This window comes from Anomalospiza imberbis, chromosome 1, assembly GCF_031753505.1.
Source record: "Anomalospiza imberbis isolate Cuckoo-Finch-1a 21T00152 chromosome 1, ASM3175350v1, whole genome shotgun sequence".
In the NCBI taxonomy this organism is placed as follows: Eukaryota; Metazoa; Chordata; class Aves; order Passeriformes; family Viduidae; genus Anomalospiza; species Anomalospiza imberbis.
In genome coordinates this window covers 10514741-10531286 of record NC_089681.1, presented here as the reverse complement: position 1 = coordinate 10531286, position 16546 = coordinate 10514741, and the positions used below count along the sequence as shown (strand labels likewise).

Here is a 16546-nt window from a genome sequence, read left to right as displayed (position 1 = left end):
AGGGAGAGGAACTCCAGCAGAGACTGGGAATTTAAGATCCCTTCTAACTCCCCACCAAAAGTGGAACCCACAATGATATCACTGTTCTTGCAGAGCTTGCAAGCACCTTCAGGCATATCTCTGAGTTCCCAGCTACCTGCAGTTCCATCTTATTTCCAGTAGACTCTGCCTAAGGCAAAGAGGGTCTCCAACATTCGTCCTCAGGAAGACTACCTATTCCCATGACCCAAATTTTTCCCTCCCCACTCTCCTTTTGGATACTGGCACTCTACAACCTCTTTTCATCTTCCCTCCAGAGGAAGCAGCATTTACACCAGCCCAAACCCTCCAGCCCACTCGTGTGCAGGCTGCTGGTCTCTACTTATGCATCACCTCCAAAGCTTTAATTTGGCAGGCAGTCTCAAAACTGCCAGCATGCTACATTAACCTGCATTTCTCTCTTCATTCACCACTCCTAATTAGTGTTTGGGAATGTATATAACATGAGGATAAGCCACAAAGTTTGCACCTGGGCTTGCCTCTTGTATGGAGGAGTTGAGCTAGCACAAAAGCCTGGTGAAGAGTCACCCCTTCCTCACGTAGCAGCTGAAAGCAAGAGCATAGAAGTGACTCCCCCTCACAGAATTCCCTGTTCTGCTTGAATATACAGTCACAGGGGATTTTTCCCCCTGCTTTCACAACTCTAAGTCACCGAACAGTCATTTGGTCTGACAACTGAAGCTGTTCAGAAACTACCAGCATTTCTAGCTTGACCAAAGTCATTGCCTTTAGGCAAGGATGTAACAAAAAGTGATCAGTGATAGTGGATGAGTTAAGCAACATCAAATCTCTCTGTAGCTGCTTAGGAATGAATATATGAGCTAATTATTACTGAGTTTCATGTATATGTGAGATAGATAAGCCTAAGTTTGCAGCAAGCTAGTTACTCTGATATCACAGGCTCTGAATAGCCGCAAGGTGAAAGAGAGGTGGCAGAGGAGAAAAGAGGGTCTCTTCTACTCTTGCTCAAGTGGCTCACCTCACCAGCAAGATGCTAGGAGGCAAGTTGAGCTCTGAACTTCCCCTGTGCTTCTCCTTCATGCTGCTATGCTTGGGACACAAGTGTATTCACTAACGTCTGCAGATATGCAGGTCTGGAAGGGTCCTGAGCTTCCCAAAGCAGTTGGAAGTGACATTGAGAAATCTGCCCTCATCACTGCCCTCTCCCAGGGTCTTTGTGTGGCCATCAAAAACCTGCTCCTCTTTGATGGTGCACCAATCCATTTGGCAGTAGGAGCAGATCTGCACAGCACACAGTAATGCAGTGGTGCACTGACTGAGACATCTCAGAGCCACCCAGCTTATGATACAGGCCCTTCCCCACCAATTGCTGATCTCAGAAGAGGCTGTAAAATCTCTATGGACAAAGTGAGGTAAGTGAATTTTGTCTAAGGTTTGAGTTGCCATGGGACCCCAGGTACTGAGGTTTGCTGGTTTAAAGTTGCTTGGTATCTGTATTAATCATAATATTGCAGGCATGTAACACACCTGCAGTTCATAGGCAGTATTATTTTAACTGAGTGACCTACAAATGGCTTCCTCTATTCTTCATGCACAGAAAAGCTAAGGGTAGCTGGGAATCTTCATCACACAAAATAATCCAGGACATTTTCCATTTTGGGACTCCTCAAGAACCCCATCTACTCAGTGTTTAGCAGACAGCAGCTTCTGAAACTCCAAGAGAGGGAGTATAACAACTCTCACATTAACTGCAGTTAATGCAGGAGAAAATGACCAAGTATGTAAATGTAAGGATGTAAGAATATAAGAATGACCTTGAACCTTCCAATTAGCAATATCATGACTAAATTCCACAGCACGGACACACACAGCCTTTGGCTTCATAGACCTAATATAATTTTCTCTCTGTTCAGCAGATAGAATAACAAGGGAAGCTGAAAAGAACATGAGCTGAAGGCAGATACCTTCTGGCTAAATATCAGAGCACTGACAATGTTGTAGCTGTAGATATTAGCATGTTGTTTGTGGGGGCTGGCATATGTACCTATCCAGCCTTCTCATCACATGTATAGACAGAACCTCGTGTTCTGAAGCACACAGTAGTCTCAACTCTAACTCGTACAATTTTAATTATCCATTAAAAAAAATAAAGAAAACAACGGGAAAAAAAGTCCAGTCCTTAATAAGGAGCAGCACTAGATAGTCCTAAAGTACACATTGTAATTTTTTATCTCCTCACCAAAAGTGAGATGCATCTGTCAGTGCCCTTTCCCATTACTCTAACAGGAGAGTACATCTACTCTAGAACTGGACTGGAACTATATTGATACAGGAGGGCTACCCTACATCCATTGGATAACATGGTTTCGTTCTGCAGATAATTCCTAATGGAAGTGAACATGGAGAAGAGATATTCCCTGCTCCCCAAGCACACAGGCCACGATAGGTGAGAGAATCTGGGGCTTCCCAGATTCCTGTGATGTATACCTGTATGTACTTGGGCCTCCTGGCCCTCCCTCCCCCACCTCTGCTGCACATCTCTTCCAGCCCTTTCAGAGCTGAGGGAGGCAGTGCAGTCACTACAACATCCTTGGTCCTTCGGGATGGGGTCTGAGCATGGTGAAGTGCCTTTGCCATGCAAACAGGAACAACAATGGTTGCAGCTCACTGACAACCTCTTCTTTCCTTTCTAAGACAGGGTGTAAATAATGTTCTTATCTTCTAAGAAATACCTCTGGCATCCCTGACTAAGTGATAAGTAGAAAGAAGAGAGACACTCTTAACTGCTGATCAAGAGGGAGGAGAGTGATTAGCATCCTCTGGGGAACACCTTGTTGATGACGGCTGCTTTGCATTGTTGAGGCTGTAAGAAGCACCTAAATTCCTCCTCCACAGAACTCTCAGCTGCTGATGAAGTCAGTTCTACATTAATCCCTCAGCACACTCCTCGTCAGGTCCATTTCTGATCAAAGCTTTTCTTGCTATTGCAGTCATAATTGCAACCATCTGCTCCCACTTGAGAAAGGGACAGAGTCTGAATGTCAGTAGGACATTCTGACTCTGTCAGGAAGGAATGGACTTGGGCAACACCAGGAATCTATGAAGTCAGGAAATAAAACAAAAACAACCTGCAGAGGAAACAATTAGTCGCAAGGCTGAATTAATTTTTGGGGTTTTCACACTAGGGGTTGTGGCTCCGAGTCCCTGGTAGCTCGATTTGATATGCTGGGTCTCAGCAGTCCCCTGGAATTGACCATCAATGCACAGTGCACAGCAATTTTTGGACATTTAGCCCAGTTTCTGCCATGCACGAACTTAACCAAAGCAAGCAGAAACAAGCCCAGTGTAACAGCATTCCTCCTACAAGGTCAAAGCTTGGACTAGCACACAAGTGTCCTGAAGCTTAGACTTAATCTTGAGGAGTGGATCAATGCAGATGTGTGGGCACAACCCACTGCACGGATTTGCATTGCTGAGTACCAACAGACAGAGGCTTTCTTTGGCCTCAGCTCCCTCAGCAGTGGAAATCAAGTGGAAATCGTGGCTCTGCACCCACACTGCAATCCTGTAGAACAGCCTGGCTCTGCAGCCAGATCCATTGTGCTGGAATGCATCCTGACATCTTCCTGAGGCCTCCCCAGCCTGGGCAACAAAACACAGATAAAAGCAGATGTGCATTGAGGCTCAGTCTGTGCTTTAAACACCTCAGAAAACAGCTGTAACAGGAGATCCCTCCATCCCAGACATGCCTGCTCTCGTGGTGTGCCCCAATGCTGTATTGTATTTTTTCATATGCACAATATGAAAAAAAAAGCCAACCAGATCAGAAATACACCTATACATAACAACCTATATTTGGATAGTGTAGGAAGAAAATAGAACCTCACTTTCAGTTACAGACCACCTCTTAAATTGGGCAATCCTAGCCCAGAGCAGTGATGTCCTTTTTCCCTTCTTCTTACATTTTTTTCTCCCCATATATTGCTTACATGAAACATCCATTTTCACGCATGATATTTCCTTTTCTAACAAAATGCAGCAATAGGTTCCACAGGTTAATTATAAATTGATTTTAAAAGCATTTACCAAGAAGTTATTTAAATCTATTTCCCTTAATTTCATTTGATGCAGCATATGTCTTGCAGTGCAAAGGGGAGATGCAGCTTTATTGCCACTATCTGCCAGATGAATATGTTCATCATCAGCAGTGCAGGGAGTGATAAGTCACTTATCTGATACAGAGAGACAAAACACTCCCTCTTTCTTATCAACAAATTGAGTTATCAGCCAAGTGAAGTAGTTTTTCGGTAGCCTTTCTGACTGCGTTTTGCTTTTAAATCCATACTGGCAGCAAATGTTCATGGTTGTATTTGCCTCTCTTATGCTTATTTCAAAATGCAGCAGCAGCCACCACCAGATAAGAAAGCTTTAACTCCCAAAGATGTCTAGCCTGAGTGCAGTTAAACAGTTCTGAATTTACTCTGATTGCTGGAAAGCTGAACTAAACACCAAAAGTAACAAAAGTGATGCTAAAACAGTCATACAAGAGCTTAGAGGAACACATAGCTGTAACATTGCACATCCAAAGCCTGCTGAGATGACCATGACTGGTGGCTTAACCCATATTTCTCAATGCTGTCCCTTATATCTAGGTGCCTGACCTGAGACAACTAGGACCCAGAAACCTGGGAAGTGCAAGCCCTGACCCAGCCAAGGTAACACTTTTGCTACACTTGGCTACATAGGCCCAAATGAATTCAGAATTAACTGCACTGCATAACAAAGCTGGAGAGAAGTTAGGGTTATCAGCCAGGTCACATTATTAGAAGACTGCAACTGAATGCATGGAAAGGTTTTAGGTGTGAAGAGTTAGAAACTGTTTGATGCCTTTTAAGGACTCGGTTTGGTGATAAGCAACTACTCTGAAAGGTTCAGTGCAGAGTGCTACTCATGAGAAGGATGTCAGCATCACACTGACTGGAGCAATCGGTGAATGCCCTGAGATGTCCTCAGAAAGTGCTCAGTGCTGGAATCAGCATAATTCTGGCTGAGTGTGGCTGGAAAGTAAACTTCATTGGGATAGCACTGCAAAGGATTGCCCTTGATTGCAGAGCCCAAACATTATCATTCACCAGTATAATTTTTAAATGTGACTGTTCTCTTCCATAAACCAGTCCAAAGAAAGCATGACTTGATAAACAGAAACCCATAGAGGACAGAAGTCAGGAATGTTTCTTGTAAATACTTACAAACTCACTGCTACAAGTTCATCTTCCTCCTTCCCATAAAGACATAATCAAACAGGACCTCCAAGTTTAATACAAGGGTTGACGATGAGAAAATCATAATTTCACCTGCTGAACAAGACAAACAAAACTTGTGAGCATTTCTGAGCTTGCTCAACACAGAGCCAGAAAACGGAGCTCTGATAATCTTCACTGGAAGCTTGAACGTTGAAGAAAGCATGGACTTTGCACTGGCTCGGATAAGTAGGTTGCATATACCTTTCCATCTACCCACAAACTCAGATCCAGCCACCTACGAGCTGTAACAAGACCAGTAACACCTCCAATCTCCAGTGTTTTCTAAAAGCCACACAATTCCTACTTTTCCAGACATTCTCCTCCAATAGGGCCACTTTCTTCCTCGGAATGTGTTCCTGTTGCTGAACCTGTTAATTTGATAACAATCAGATACCTCAAAAGCAACCGGCTACATAATTCCTGAAAGGGTCCTTTGCTCTCACCTGTTTGTAGATGGGACAGGATTGTTGGACATTAATTCTCAAAGAGACAAGAGACAGCTATAAGAATGGCCCGGCTGACAATTGTTTCAATAGTTTCCAGCCTTGCTGTCAGCTGACACATTCCTTCCTCCAGATAATATCTGATGCACTCAGATGTTTCTGGAGCTGTGCCCCCACAGGATGTGTAGCAAGAGTGACAGTGAGCTCTTTGCTCCTCTGCTATAGGAGGGTTTGTTTATTTTCCTTGAGCATTAATAAGAAACCTGCACAATAACTTCCAATCCTTCTTTCCAGCTGCAATGTTACAAACCTCCTCAGCGTCGGGCCAAGCTGAGGGGGACTCTGCACTTGCAGCTGCAATATGGAGGTGGCTTCGCATGCGAGGGGAGGCAGGAAAACTCATTCCTGCCGCCTCACAGGTGATAGCGAGTCCTGTACAGGGGAGCACCAGTACTGAAGGGCTGGAGCGATGGAAGAGGCTCTGATCCCATTACAGCTCTAAAGATCAGGGCTTGATAGCGTTGGTACCTAAAAGGATCATTAAGTAGGTGCAAATGACCTTAATACTTTAAAGAGGACTTAATCAAGCAGAGCTGGGATGTCTTGACAATCTGATAACTGCAGCATACAATTCAGAGAATGCAGAGGCCAGGGATGTGTGACTGGCCTTTGGGACTCATTGTTCTGAAACAGCTCTGCTTTTTCTTTTTGAAGAGAAATTTAAATTACCCAGCCTTTCAAAAATAACTGTTTATCTTTCACAGGGACCTTGAAAATCATCTCATTTATCACACACTCAAATCAGTGCAGATTTCCTGTAATTCATCCTTAATCCACAGCTGAACAAAATTCTCTTCTATCAAGGAATGCTAGAACCACTGATGTTAGCTAGGTGCCTTCCAGTTATCCATGTCAAAAGGTGTTAATTCGTGTAGAAATGTTAACCCAAACTGCTTGTATTTTTGGCGTTGTTTCCATGGGACGTAGATCAGTTTACAGGTAGCCTATTTAAGCAACAAAAATAACTAGGAAAAAAAAAAGTTTAGAAGTTTAGTTGTGATATTAAGTTAGTTGTATACATAGATATATAGTTTCATTTTACATAATTAAGAATAAACTCATCAAGGGCTGCCCTGTTTGAAAACAAACTAAAATTTGATACCAAAGGTACTGTGATGGTTTGAAAGAACGGCAAAGTCAAACTGTCTGTAAACAAAGTTAAATTAACAGCTGTGGTAATTTTACCCCAAAGCAAAAAAGGCAAAGGCTTCACACCATGGAAAAACCAAATCTGGTGTAAAGGCTTTTATTCTCCGTATTCAAAAATGTTACTCACAGTACTGTGTTCCAATCTGATGTCTTCTTCAATTTCATGATCCCAAACAATAGGACAGAGCAAGACAAATATATGTCAATACATATGTGTCTAATGGCAGACCACCTTTAAAAATTGCTAATACTTCTGTTTCACTGAAGACTTGCTTCCATATGCAGTCAGTTTAAAAATTAACATCTGAAATATTTGGTTTTAGCAATTACAAATAATTTAAAAAGTCCAATTTCACATGCGCTGCTAGATTGAAAAATTAAAATCTAAAGTGCTTGGTTTTAACAATCAAAAAAAAAAAAAAAAAAAAAAAAAAAAACAAACCCACAGAAATAAAAGTCTTAACTCTGGATCACAGGAAGTATCATTTTGAATCTCCTTTGGTTTGCCAAGCCAGAGGAGTACTTCAAGTTCTTCCCGATTCTCATGATGACAAAAATTACTTTTCCGGGACTTCCATGGATTTCCGTGAGGGAGGTGGTACTCAATGTAGTTCTGGGGAGAGTAGTTTAATAGCAATGTAACACTTTCTTTACTCAGTGCTCTCCCCATTCAATTTTCATCAGTTTCCTTCTCTACATTTCCCTTTTCCTGTTGATAATAAACACCTTGAGTTTTTCCATAGTGAGGATCACAGGCTGGCATGATGCCGAGGAAGAAGCTGCCATGGTTGCTGCAAACACTCTAGGGCACATAGCTGAGAGGATGAGGGAGAGCCAAAGAAATAAATTACACTAGAAACCACTTTCACTGACCCCACAACATCTCTGCCTGAAGATGGACATCCACAGGGTGAGGGTAAAAAAGCCTAGGCTTCCAACAGCAGATAAGACTTAGGTATGTGATATGTGTGATATGTGGAACACCTGGTTTAAAACTAGAATATTTTATTTATTTTTATTATTATTTTTTAGTTATTTTATTTTATATTGTATTTTATTATACTGTTGTGATTCTTTTATTCATATTTACTAATAACACATCAGCCATAAAACCCACTGATTTCTTCTGCATACTTTATGGTCATTCTGAAGACTCATGGACCATGGCTGCTATACTGATCTGGCTGGGTGGAAACTGCAGTGGTGGGTCCTGTCCATCTTCAACAGGAGGTGTATTTCAGTCTCTGTTTTTCACCACAATAAACAGACAAGGACAGTGGCCCTCCCAGATGTCTGTATTTCTCCCCTGTGCTGTGGGAGTCCACTGAGAAAGTAGTCATTAGCACAGCATATGAGTCTCTCTGAGCCTGGAGGAGGGGGGTAGGAAGATGTTATTAATTTAGTCAGTGCTGTGCAGCTTGCAGAAACACTGTCAGCTTCTGCCTACACATATCTCACCTCCTATTGTTAAAGAAATTACATCTGCTGAAAGAGATGAAAAAGTAACTCATTTATTTTCTGGCTTTCATAGTAATAAGGCAAATCTGATTCTCCTTGATGCTGCAGTATGTCTCTGCATTTCAGACTGGGGTCTTTTGGGGTAGCAGTGGGGACATGATTATCTGCATAGATGCTATCAGTGAAAGTGTGCTAGCCTATTTTAGTGTCTCTGACTGTACTAACCACGTTTGGGTACATCACTCATTCAAGGACTTAGGAATTTCCAAGACTAATTAGTATCTAGTTAGTGCTTTCCTGTTTCTCACTTGTGGAGGGCCAGAAACCTGCAAAGCTGTGGAGAGGTCAAGTGAAACTTTCAGCAGAAATTTCTGAAGATAGCTATGAGTTCATAAACACCTGGAATGGTTTGGGTTGGAAGGGATAATTTAGTTCTAATCCCCTGCCGTGGGCAGGGACACCTTTCATGAGACTGAGTTTTTCAAAGCCCCATCCAATCTGAACTTGAACACTTCCAGGGATAAGGCAGCTACAACTTCTCTGAGCAACCTGTTGCAGTGTCTCACCACACTTAAAAGTGAAGAATTTCCTTCTGATCTCTGATCTAGACCTACTCTCAGTTTAAGGAGTATCTTATCACTACATCCCCTTGTCAAAAGTCCCTGTCCTACTTTCTTGTAGGCCCTTGTTAGTTACTGGAAGGTGTTGTAAGTTCTCTTCTCCAGGCTGAACTACCCAAATTCTTTCAGCCTTTCTTCACAGCAGAGGTGCTCCAGCCCGCTGATCGTCTTCATGACCTCCTCTGGACTCGCTCTGGCAGGCCCATGTTTTTTCTTATGTTGGAGGCCTCAGAGCTGGACCCAGTACAGTGTTCATGGTGACCCAATGACTATTAGACAGCTTCTTGTCCTCTGAAAAATAAATTGCAGATCTCAGGTGAACAAAATGTGCAGAGAGAACAAAATGTGCAGTAGGTGGCACAGGCACACAGCACATTATGCTTCAGGGGTTTCCAGACAGGGGGGTGCAAGAGCTTTTCCCACCATCTCTACTTCTCTCTCACGTTTTGCTTTCAATTCTGCTTCTCACAGGTTCCCACCCTGCCATCACACATACATTCCACCTGGGGTGCCAGCTCAGTCCCCTCCCATTTCCTATTGATCACTAAACCCTTCCATGCCAAACAATGACATTGACTCTGCTGTCACTGTCATCTTAATGTTATACTTGTGAATTTATTCTTTCTCTATAACAGCTATTCTGTCCAAATGGCCCTTTTAGTGGAAATTGATACTTACTGATTTCACACCTTGCCTTGCATCTGTTCTTTTTTATCTGGGGTTGAACATAAGAAATCAGTGCAAAATATCTTTTTTTTTCATCTACACTAAAACTGCCTCATAAGATCCATGCCTGTGCACCTCAGAGTTGTCTCCTCAACAAAAAGTGAACTCACAGTCTGCACAAGCCTGGAGAAATCATATAGAATATTTTAAAGACTGTTTCCTCTGAAGACTGTATTGTTTCAATAGCACATTTCTCCCAGTCTTCCCTTCCTGTTTTTCCATTCTTGTAAACGCAGGGTATTTTAAGAGTTCATCTGCTCATGTTACTTATTCCTCTACTCTTTAAGTCATAAACCTTCGTGATATTAGAGTTAATTGGTCTGTCTGTGATTCTATTACAACCATGAATGGGATCATGATTTTCAACCCTATCTGTATTGGAGCAATTTCAAAATATTTCACCTATTACCACCTCTTTTCAAACTTTAATGGCTTTTACAATTTTGAGGATATTTATTGTGTATCTGGCAAAACTGATGCTATTCCTAAACAGACAAGTGCCCATATTGCATTTTACACTAGTTGTAACTAGAGTAATTTGGATCTTGCCCCTTTTTGGCCTTCCTTTAGTCATGTTACTTCCACTTACAGCAGCAAGGTTTGCTATGGACAGAGTGGGATATTAGTCAAAAATAGCACAATGTATGTTAAGCCATTTCTGAGCAAGGGTATGGATATCCCATTCTGGAAATGTCAGTAGGTGAAGCATCTACACCATGCCTATGCCACGGCTCTTGTTTTGTCACCCTCTCCGCGTAAAACTGTCCTTCCTTTAATCAACAGGACATGGGACAGAAGATGGTCCAAGGTTCCTTGCGACCCTTTGCTCCGTGAGGACTGTGATGTTTGCAATACACTCTGCTTCGCGAAACGCTCTTCATCAGACACGATCGGGAAAAGCAAAATGAGATGGATATTTTTGTTTTGTTTTGAATTGGAGTGGTTTGGATCGCTTTGGTTTTGTTTTTTGGAGGGTGGCGGCGCAGCCCAGGCTGCGGCGGTGCCCGGGGGTCGCGGCTGCCGCAGGTGGCGCGGCGGGGGCGGCGGCCGGGAGGGGGCGCGCCGGCCCCGCGGAAGCGGCGCGGCCGCCGTGGGAACCCGGGGCCGCCCCAGCGCCGGCGGCTCCCGCCGCGGCACGGACGGGGGGACCTGCGCCGGGGGAGCCCTCCGCCCGGGGGCGACCCCGCGCTCCGCATCGCAACCCCGAGGGCTTGTGCTCGCGTGTGCTTAGCAAAATGCTGGGAAGCGGGCAATAAATACACATATAGGCATAGAACATCCCAGCGGGCTGCCCGCGGTAGGAACGGGAGAGCCGCCTGGAAGAGTTTAGGGGGGCACAGCGGGATGTCCCTCCAGCTCCCGCGAGTGCGGAGGCCAGCGTGGGGATGTGGTGGCAGGATGCGCGGGGCGTAGCTCGTTAGAGGCTGGCGGCTGCCCCAGGGGACAGGAGAATAGCAGGTGCGGGAGCTGTGGGAGGGGGTCGGCGACGCCCGGGAGGGTCGCCGGCAGCTGAAGGTTCGTCGGAGACGGGGACCCCGCGAGACCCGCCGCGATGGGGAACGGGAATAGGAGGGAGCGCCCCGGCGCAGCTCTGCAGCCGCAGCAGCTCCGCGTCCCTTGGGGATGACCGAAAGGAGGGAGGTCACCATGGGGCGAGAGGAGGTGGTCAGAGTGGGGGCGGCACAAGCCGGGGCGGGGGCACACGCGGGGACCGCCAAAGGGAGAGTGGCTGCAAGGTGACCCCCGTGGGGCTCTGCCTCCGCCCACTCCCGGTTTAATCCTCTGCAGACGCCGGCAGAGGCGGGATAATCAAGCGGCGACCGGGTTGGGGGGTGCCCCAACTACACACGCTCCTTTGTGCCGGGAGCCCGCGCCTCCCCCGCTGCCCCTCGGCCACCGCTCTGCGCTGCGGGACCAGTTCGCCCTAAGGTGCCGGAGCCTCACCGAGGGGAGCGAGGAGCGGGTGAAGCCCCTTTCCCCCTTCCCCGCCGCCACCATCGGGGTTACCGCGCTCTCCCTTGCGAGAGCGCCAGCGGGAGGAGGGGAGCGGCGAGGAGCTGCCTTTAATTCCTGCTAGTAATTTTTTTTTTCTACTATGTTTACTTCCGACCTCTCCGTGCGCGGCTCGTAGTAAAAGACAACAACAAAAAATAGTAAAATAAATAAAAAGGGCCGCGAGCGCGGCATCGCCTCTCCCGGCGCAGCTCCTTCTTTCCCTCCTGGGCAGCGGAGGCGGGGGCAAAGCGCGGCCGCGGATCTCTGCGCAGCGAGGAGCGGAGGGGGCGCGCAGCGGCGCGGCCAGCCCCTCACAGCGCGCCCTCCCGCGGCGTCAGTGCGGAGCCTGCTCGGCTGCCGGGGGCGGGCGGGAGCGCTGCGGGGCCCCGCGGTGCTGCCCCCGCCCCCGCCACCGCTCCTCCGCCCCTCGCCGGCGCTTTAAAGGAGGAAAGCAACTAAACTTCTATTGTACCGGCCAGCGCGCCGCGCCGCCCCGGACCAGCGACCGACCGCGCCGGGAGGTGGCTGCTCCGTCGTTCCGTGGGGTTTATCAAACCGTGGTGGGAGGAAGAGACCTACATTCTCCCGGCGTTTTGTCTATTTTATTCTTTTTTTTTTTTTTTTTATTTTCCCCCCGTCCTTTCTGGCGGTTCTTTTTATCATCTATCCATTTTCCCTTCGTTGTTTCCGAACCGCCTGCAATAATCGCCTCGCTACGTCTCGCAGCTGACGCGTTGGAGAAGCCGGTGAGTTGCAGGGCTCTTCGCTTCCCATCACTCGACTCCCGCGGTTGTGGCGTTTGGATTGACACGGGCTGGTGACACCCGGGCTGCTGGCGGGGCTACGCTCCGCGGACGTGGATACCGACGGTCCCTCCCGACGGACGCTGTCCTCTGCTGGGGCTCCGGCGTTCCCATCTTTTTTCTTGCTCTCGGATTTTAATTTAATTTTTTGGGGGGGAGGGGAGGATTTGCTTCTCGCGTATGCGCGGGCAGGGTATGATTGCTACATATATTACTTATATGCATATATATATATATATATATATATATATATATATATATACATGACAAGATTTGGCAAAGTTTGCCGAGGTCGCTGCTTGTCCCCACGCAGTGCCAGCACGCCCAGGTGGGTAGCTGAGGAGCAACCCGGCTCCCGGCTAGAAGCCGCCAGGCGCTCGGCACCCCTTCCCGCCGGGACTCGGGACAGGGATGGCGCTGCGGTCCCGGGAGGGAAGGAGCTCCGTGCCCCATGTGAGCGGCGGCGGCAGGGAGCAGAGCTGAGCCCAGCCGAGCCGGGCGGCCGGGCTGCCGCAGCCCCTCCGGGGGAGCGGGGAGGGTGGTCCGGGAGCTGACACCGACCCCTCAGTGGGTCAGGTCGCGCCGCCCGATTGTTCCGCCGCGCTTAGAACGGGGTAAAGGAGGGTCGTGATTTTTCTTGGGTTTTTAAAAATTATTTTTAATTACTATAATTATTATAATTTTTTTTTTTTTTTTTTTTACTAAGCGCGACTGCGCATTTCCCTGCCGGCACGGTGTGGGGAGCCGGGAGGGAGCGCTGCGCGCCGGGAGGCCGGTAGCTCCACCGAAGCCGGGGGGAGCCGACCCCCACGGCTCACCCGGGTGCCCCTCTCCCCCCTCCCTCCCGCAGGCACCAGCCGCCGCGATGCCGCTCAGCGCCGGCTTCTCCAGCAAGAACTACGACTACGACTACGACTCTGTGCAGCCCTACTTTTACTTCGAGGAGGAGGAAGAGAACTTCTACCTGGCGGCGCAGCAGCGGGGCAGCGAGCTGCAGCCCCCCGCCCCGTCCGAGGACATATGGAAGAAGTTTGAGCTGCTGCCCACGCCGCCCCTCTCCCCCAGCCGCCGCTCCAGCCTGGCCGCCGCCTCCTGCTTCCCCTCCACCGCCGACCAGCTGGAGATTGTGACCGAACTCCTCGGGGGGGACATGGTCAACCAGAGCTTCATCTGCGACCCGGACGACGAGACAGTCAAGTCCATCATCATCCAGGACTGCATGTGGAGCGGCTTCTCCGCCGCCGCCAAGCTGGAGAAGGTGGTCTCGGAGAAGCTGGCGTCCTACCAGGCAGCCCGCCGAGAGGGGGGCCCCGCCGCCCGCCCCGGACCGCCGCCCGCCGCGCCGCCAGCACCGCCACCCGGACTGGCCGCGTCCCCCGCCGCCTCCGCCAGCCTCTACCTGCACGACCTGGGCGCCGCCGCCGCCGACTGCATCGACCCCTCGGTGGTCTTTCCCTACCCGCTGAGCGAGCGGGCCCCGCGGGCCGCGCCGCCCGGCGCCAGCCCCGCGTCCCTGCTGGGCGACGACACGCCGCCCACGACCAGCAGCGACTCCGGTGAGTGGGACCCACGCGTGCTCCGGGAGGGCGTGGGAACCCGCGCGGCGCCAGGGGTTCCCGGGGCGCAGCTGGAAGGCAGCACACCCCCGCCTCCCTCCTCAGCCCCCTTTTGCCCCCCTCCCAGCGTGCGATTTTTTTTTTTTCTTTTTTTTTTTTTTTTTTTTTTTTTTTGTAATGCCACGTTTGCGAGGCACCGAGAGTCCTAGCCAGCTTATTTCCTGGAAAGCCAGCCCAGTTTTTCCTCCGGGGAATAAGGGAGTGTAAAGCGGAGGGAGAAAACTATAAAGAAAGTGTAGGAGGGATAAACTTTCATCATGGGGTCCCCATAAGGCTGGCTCCCGGTTTCACCCGTGGGCCGGGAAGGAGTTAACTCCAACCCGAGAGCCGCGGGGAGAATGTGCAGTCAGGGAGGTGCTAGTGAAAGTGACTGCAGGGGAGTGAATGGGGCTGGGAAAGTTTTAGAAATGCTTCCTTAGGTATGTGACAGCGGGTTCCGCTCCCTCGTAAATCTAGTTTGAAAGTGAGTTTCTACCCAAAGCGGTACAACCTTCCCTTTTTCCTTTTTTTAAACTATTTTTCTTTTTTTTTTTCCCAAACTCCTTCCTATTTTCCACAAATTAACAGATCAAGAGAGATTCAGAAAATGTCTCTGAATACCCATGTGTGTTAAGTAAGCTTTCTTTTAAGGCGTGGCCAAAGCCTTCTAAATCCATAATTAAGGGCAGCTTGAGTCTGGGAGCTTTATTGCGCTGTTCTGCTGACAACCGAGGTTAAACTTTCCTACTATCTTTCATGAACTCGACATTACGCAAGATCGTTGCAACTTTTTGAAATCAGGGAGCCAGGGTTTGGACTGCAGTCCATGTGTCCTATTGCACTTGAAGCACTGCTTCCTTAAAGGAAAGGCTCTTGGGGAAAACTGTGTCCAGCATCATGAAATAGATTTAAGAAGGGTTTGTCATTGGGTTCCTCACTGTGCAACTCAGAGTAGCCTTCCTTTTACATACAGTAGTCTTGAGAGTGCCTACATACAAGTTATAATTTTTACATTTTTTTTTAATGGCAGAAGAAGAACAAGAGGAAGATGAGGAAATTGATGTTGTTACATTAGCTGAAGCAAATGAATATGAATCCAGCACAGAGTCCAGCAGCACAGAAACGTCAGAAGAGCACAGTAAGCCCCACCAAAGCCCGCTGGTTCTCAAACGGTGTCATGTCAACATTCATCAGCACAATTATGCCGCTCCTCCCTCCACCAAGGTTGAATATCCAGCTGCAAAAAGGCTAAGGTTGGACAGTGGCAGAGTACTCAAACAGATCAGCAACAACCGAAAATGCTCCAGTCCGCGCACTTCAGATTCAGAAGAGAACGACAAGAGGAGAACACACAACGTCTTGGAGCGCCAGAGGAGAAATGAGCTGAAGTTGAGTTTCTTTGCCTTGCGTGATGAGATACCCGAGGTGGCCAACAATGAAAAGGCTCCCAAGGTTGTTATCCTGAAAAAAGCAACAGAGTACGTTCTTTCCATCCAGTCGGAGGAACACAGACTGATTGCAGAGAAAGAGCAGTTGAGGCGGAGGAGAGAACAGTTGAAACACAAACTTGAGCAGCTAAGGAACTGTTGTGCATAGGAACTCTTGAGCATCACTTAGAATAATGCAAACTAGACTGAAACTATGATAAAATATTAATGATTCTAATATCTCTCATGAACTACACAGTCCATCGAGTATGGAACTATTGCAACTGCATGCTGTGCGATTTAACTTGAGACTACACAACCTTGGCTGAATCTCCCAAGGGTTTGGCCAGAACCTCAAAACTGCCTCATAATTGATACTTTGGACATAAGGGATGATGGGACATTCTTCATGCTTGGGGATGAGCTCTTCAATTTTTTTTCTTTTGAAATTTTGTATTTAAGGCATTTTTTCATACGAGAATCCAAAAGAAAAAAGTTGTCCCCAGTTTGCTGTATATAGTTACACATCATATTGCCATGTAAATACCTTTAATAAAGCCTTTATAGAAAAATGTGCACATTAATACACAACAGTTGTGGCAACTGGATTTATACTTGTCTTGAACTTCTGTGCCATAACATTTCACAATTTTGTTTTTTATTTAAGTACTTTTTTCCTTTTAAAAATGATTTTTATTTTGTTTTTAGATAAATAAATATTTGCCCAAAATATAATTAGCTAAATCCTGTGTAAAGACTTCACTTTGTCTCCCATTGTTGTCATTAGATGTCTATTTCCATGACATTCCTTTTTCTGTCATCCTGGTAGTGACCTGACTGAAGTCTAAGAGGGGTTGGCTGAAGGGAAATGGTGATCGTTTTGCAGCTTAGTAGAGACTCGTTTCTGGCTTCCACTCCATCTCTTAATTCAAGTGGATAAAATTGTTGGTCTAATGTGCCCTGTCAA

At 47.4% G+C, this 16546-nt stretch overlaps 1 protein-coding gene across 1 annotated transcript; it reads left to right on the top strand.

The window, feature by feature from the left end:
• Nucleotides 1–12212: 12212 nt before the first annotated feature.
• Nucleotides 12213–16323, top strand: MYC (MYC proto-oncogene, bHLH transcription factor). The gene is made up of 3 exons (XM_068181170.1): nucleotides 12213–12500; nucleotides 13408–14113; nucleotides 15183–16323. Exons 2-3 carry the CDS (start codon nucleotides 13423–13425, stop codon nucleotides 15746–15748), a joined length of 1257 nt encoding a protein of 418 aa, XP_068037271.1. The 5' UTR covers nucleotides 12213–12500; nucleotides 13408–13422; the 3' UTR covers nucleotides 15749–16323.
• Nucleotides 16324–16546: the final 223 nt, after the last annotated feature.

What these genes read in the sequence shown, in the direction of transcription:
- MYC (XM_068181170.1), top strand. Translation starts at nt 13,423, where the DNA reads ATGCCGCTCAGCGCCGGCTTCTCCAGCAAGAACTACGACTACGACTAC. An exon ending in CACGACCAGCAGCGACTCCG is followed by an intron (nt 14,114 to 15,182) that starts GTGAGTGGGACC and finishes TTTTAATGGCAG; the next exon opens with AAGAAGAACAAGAGGAAGAT.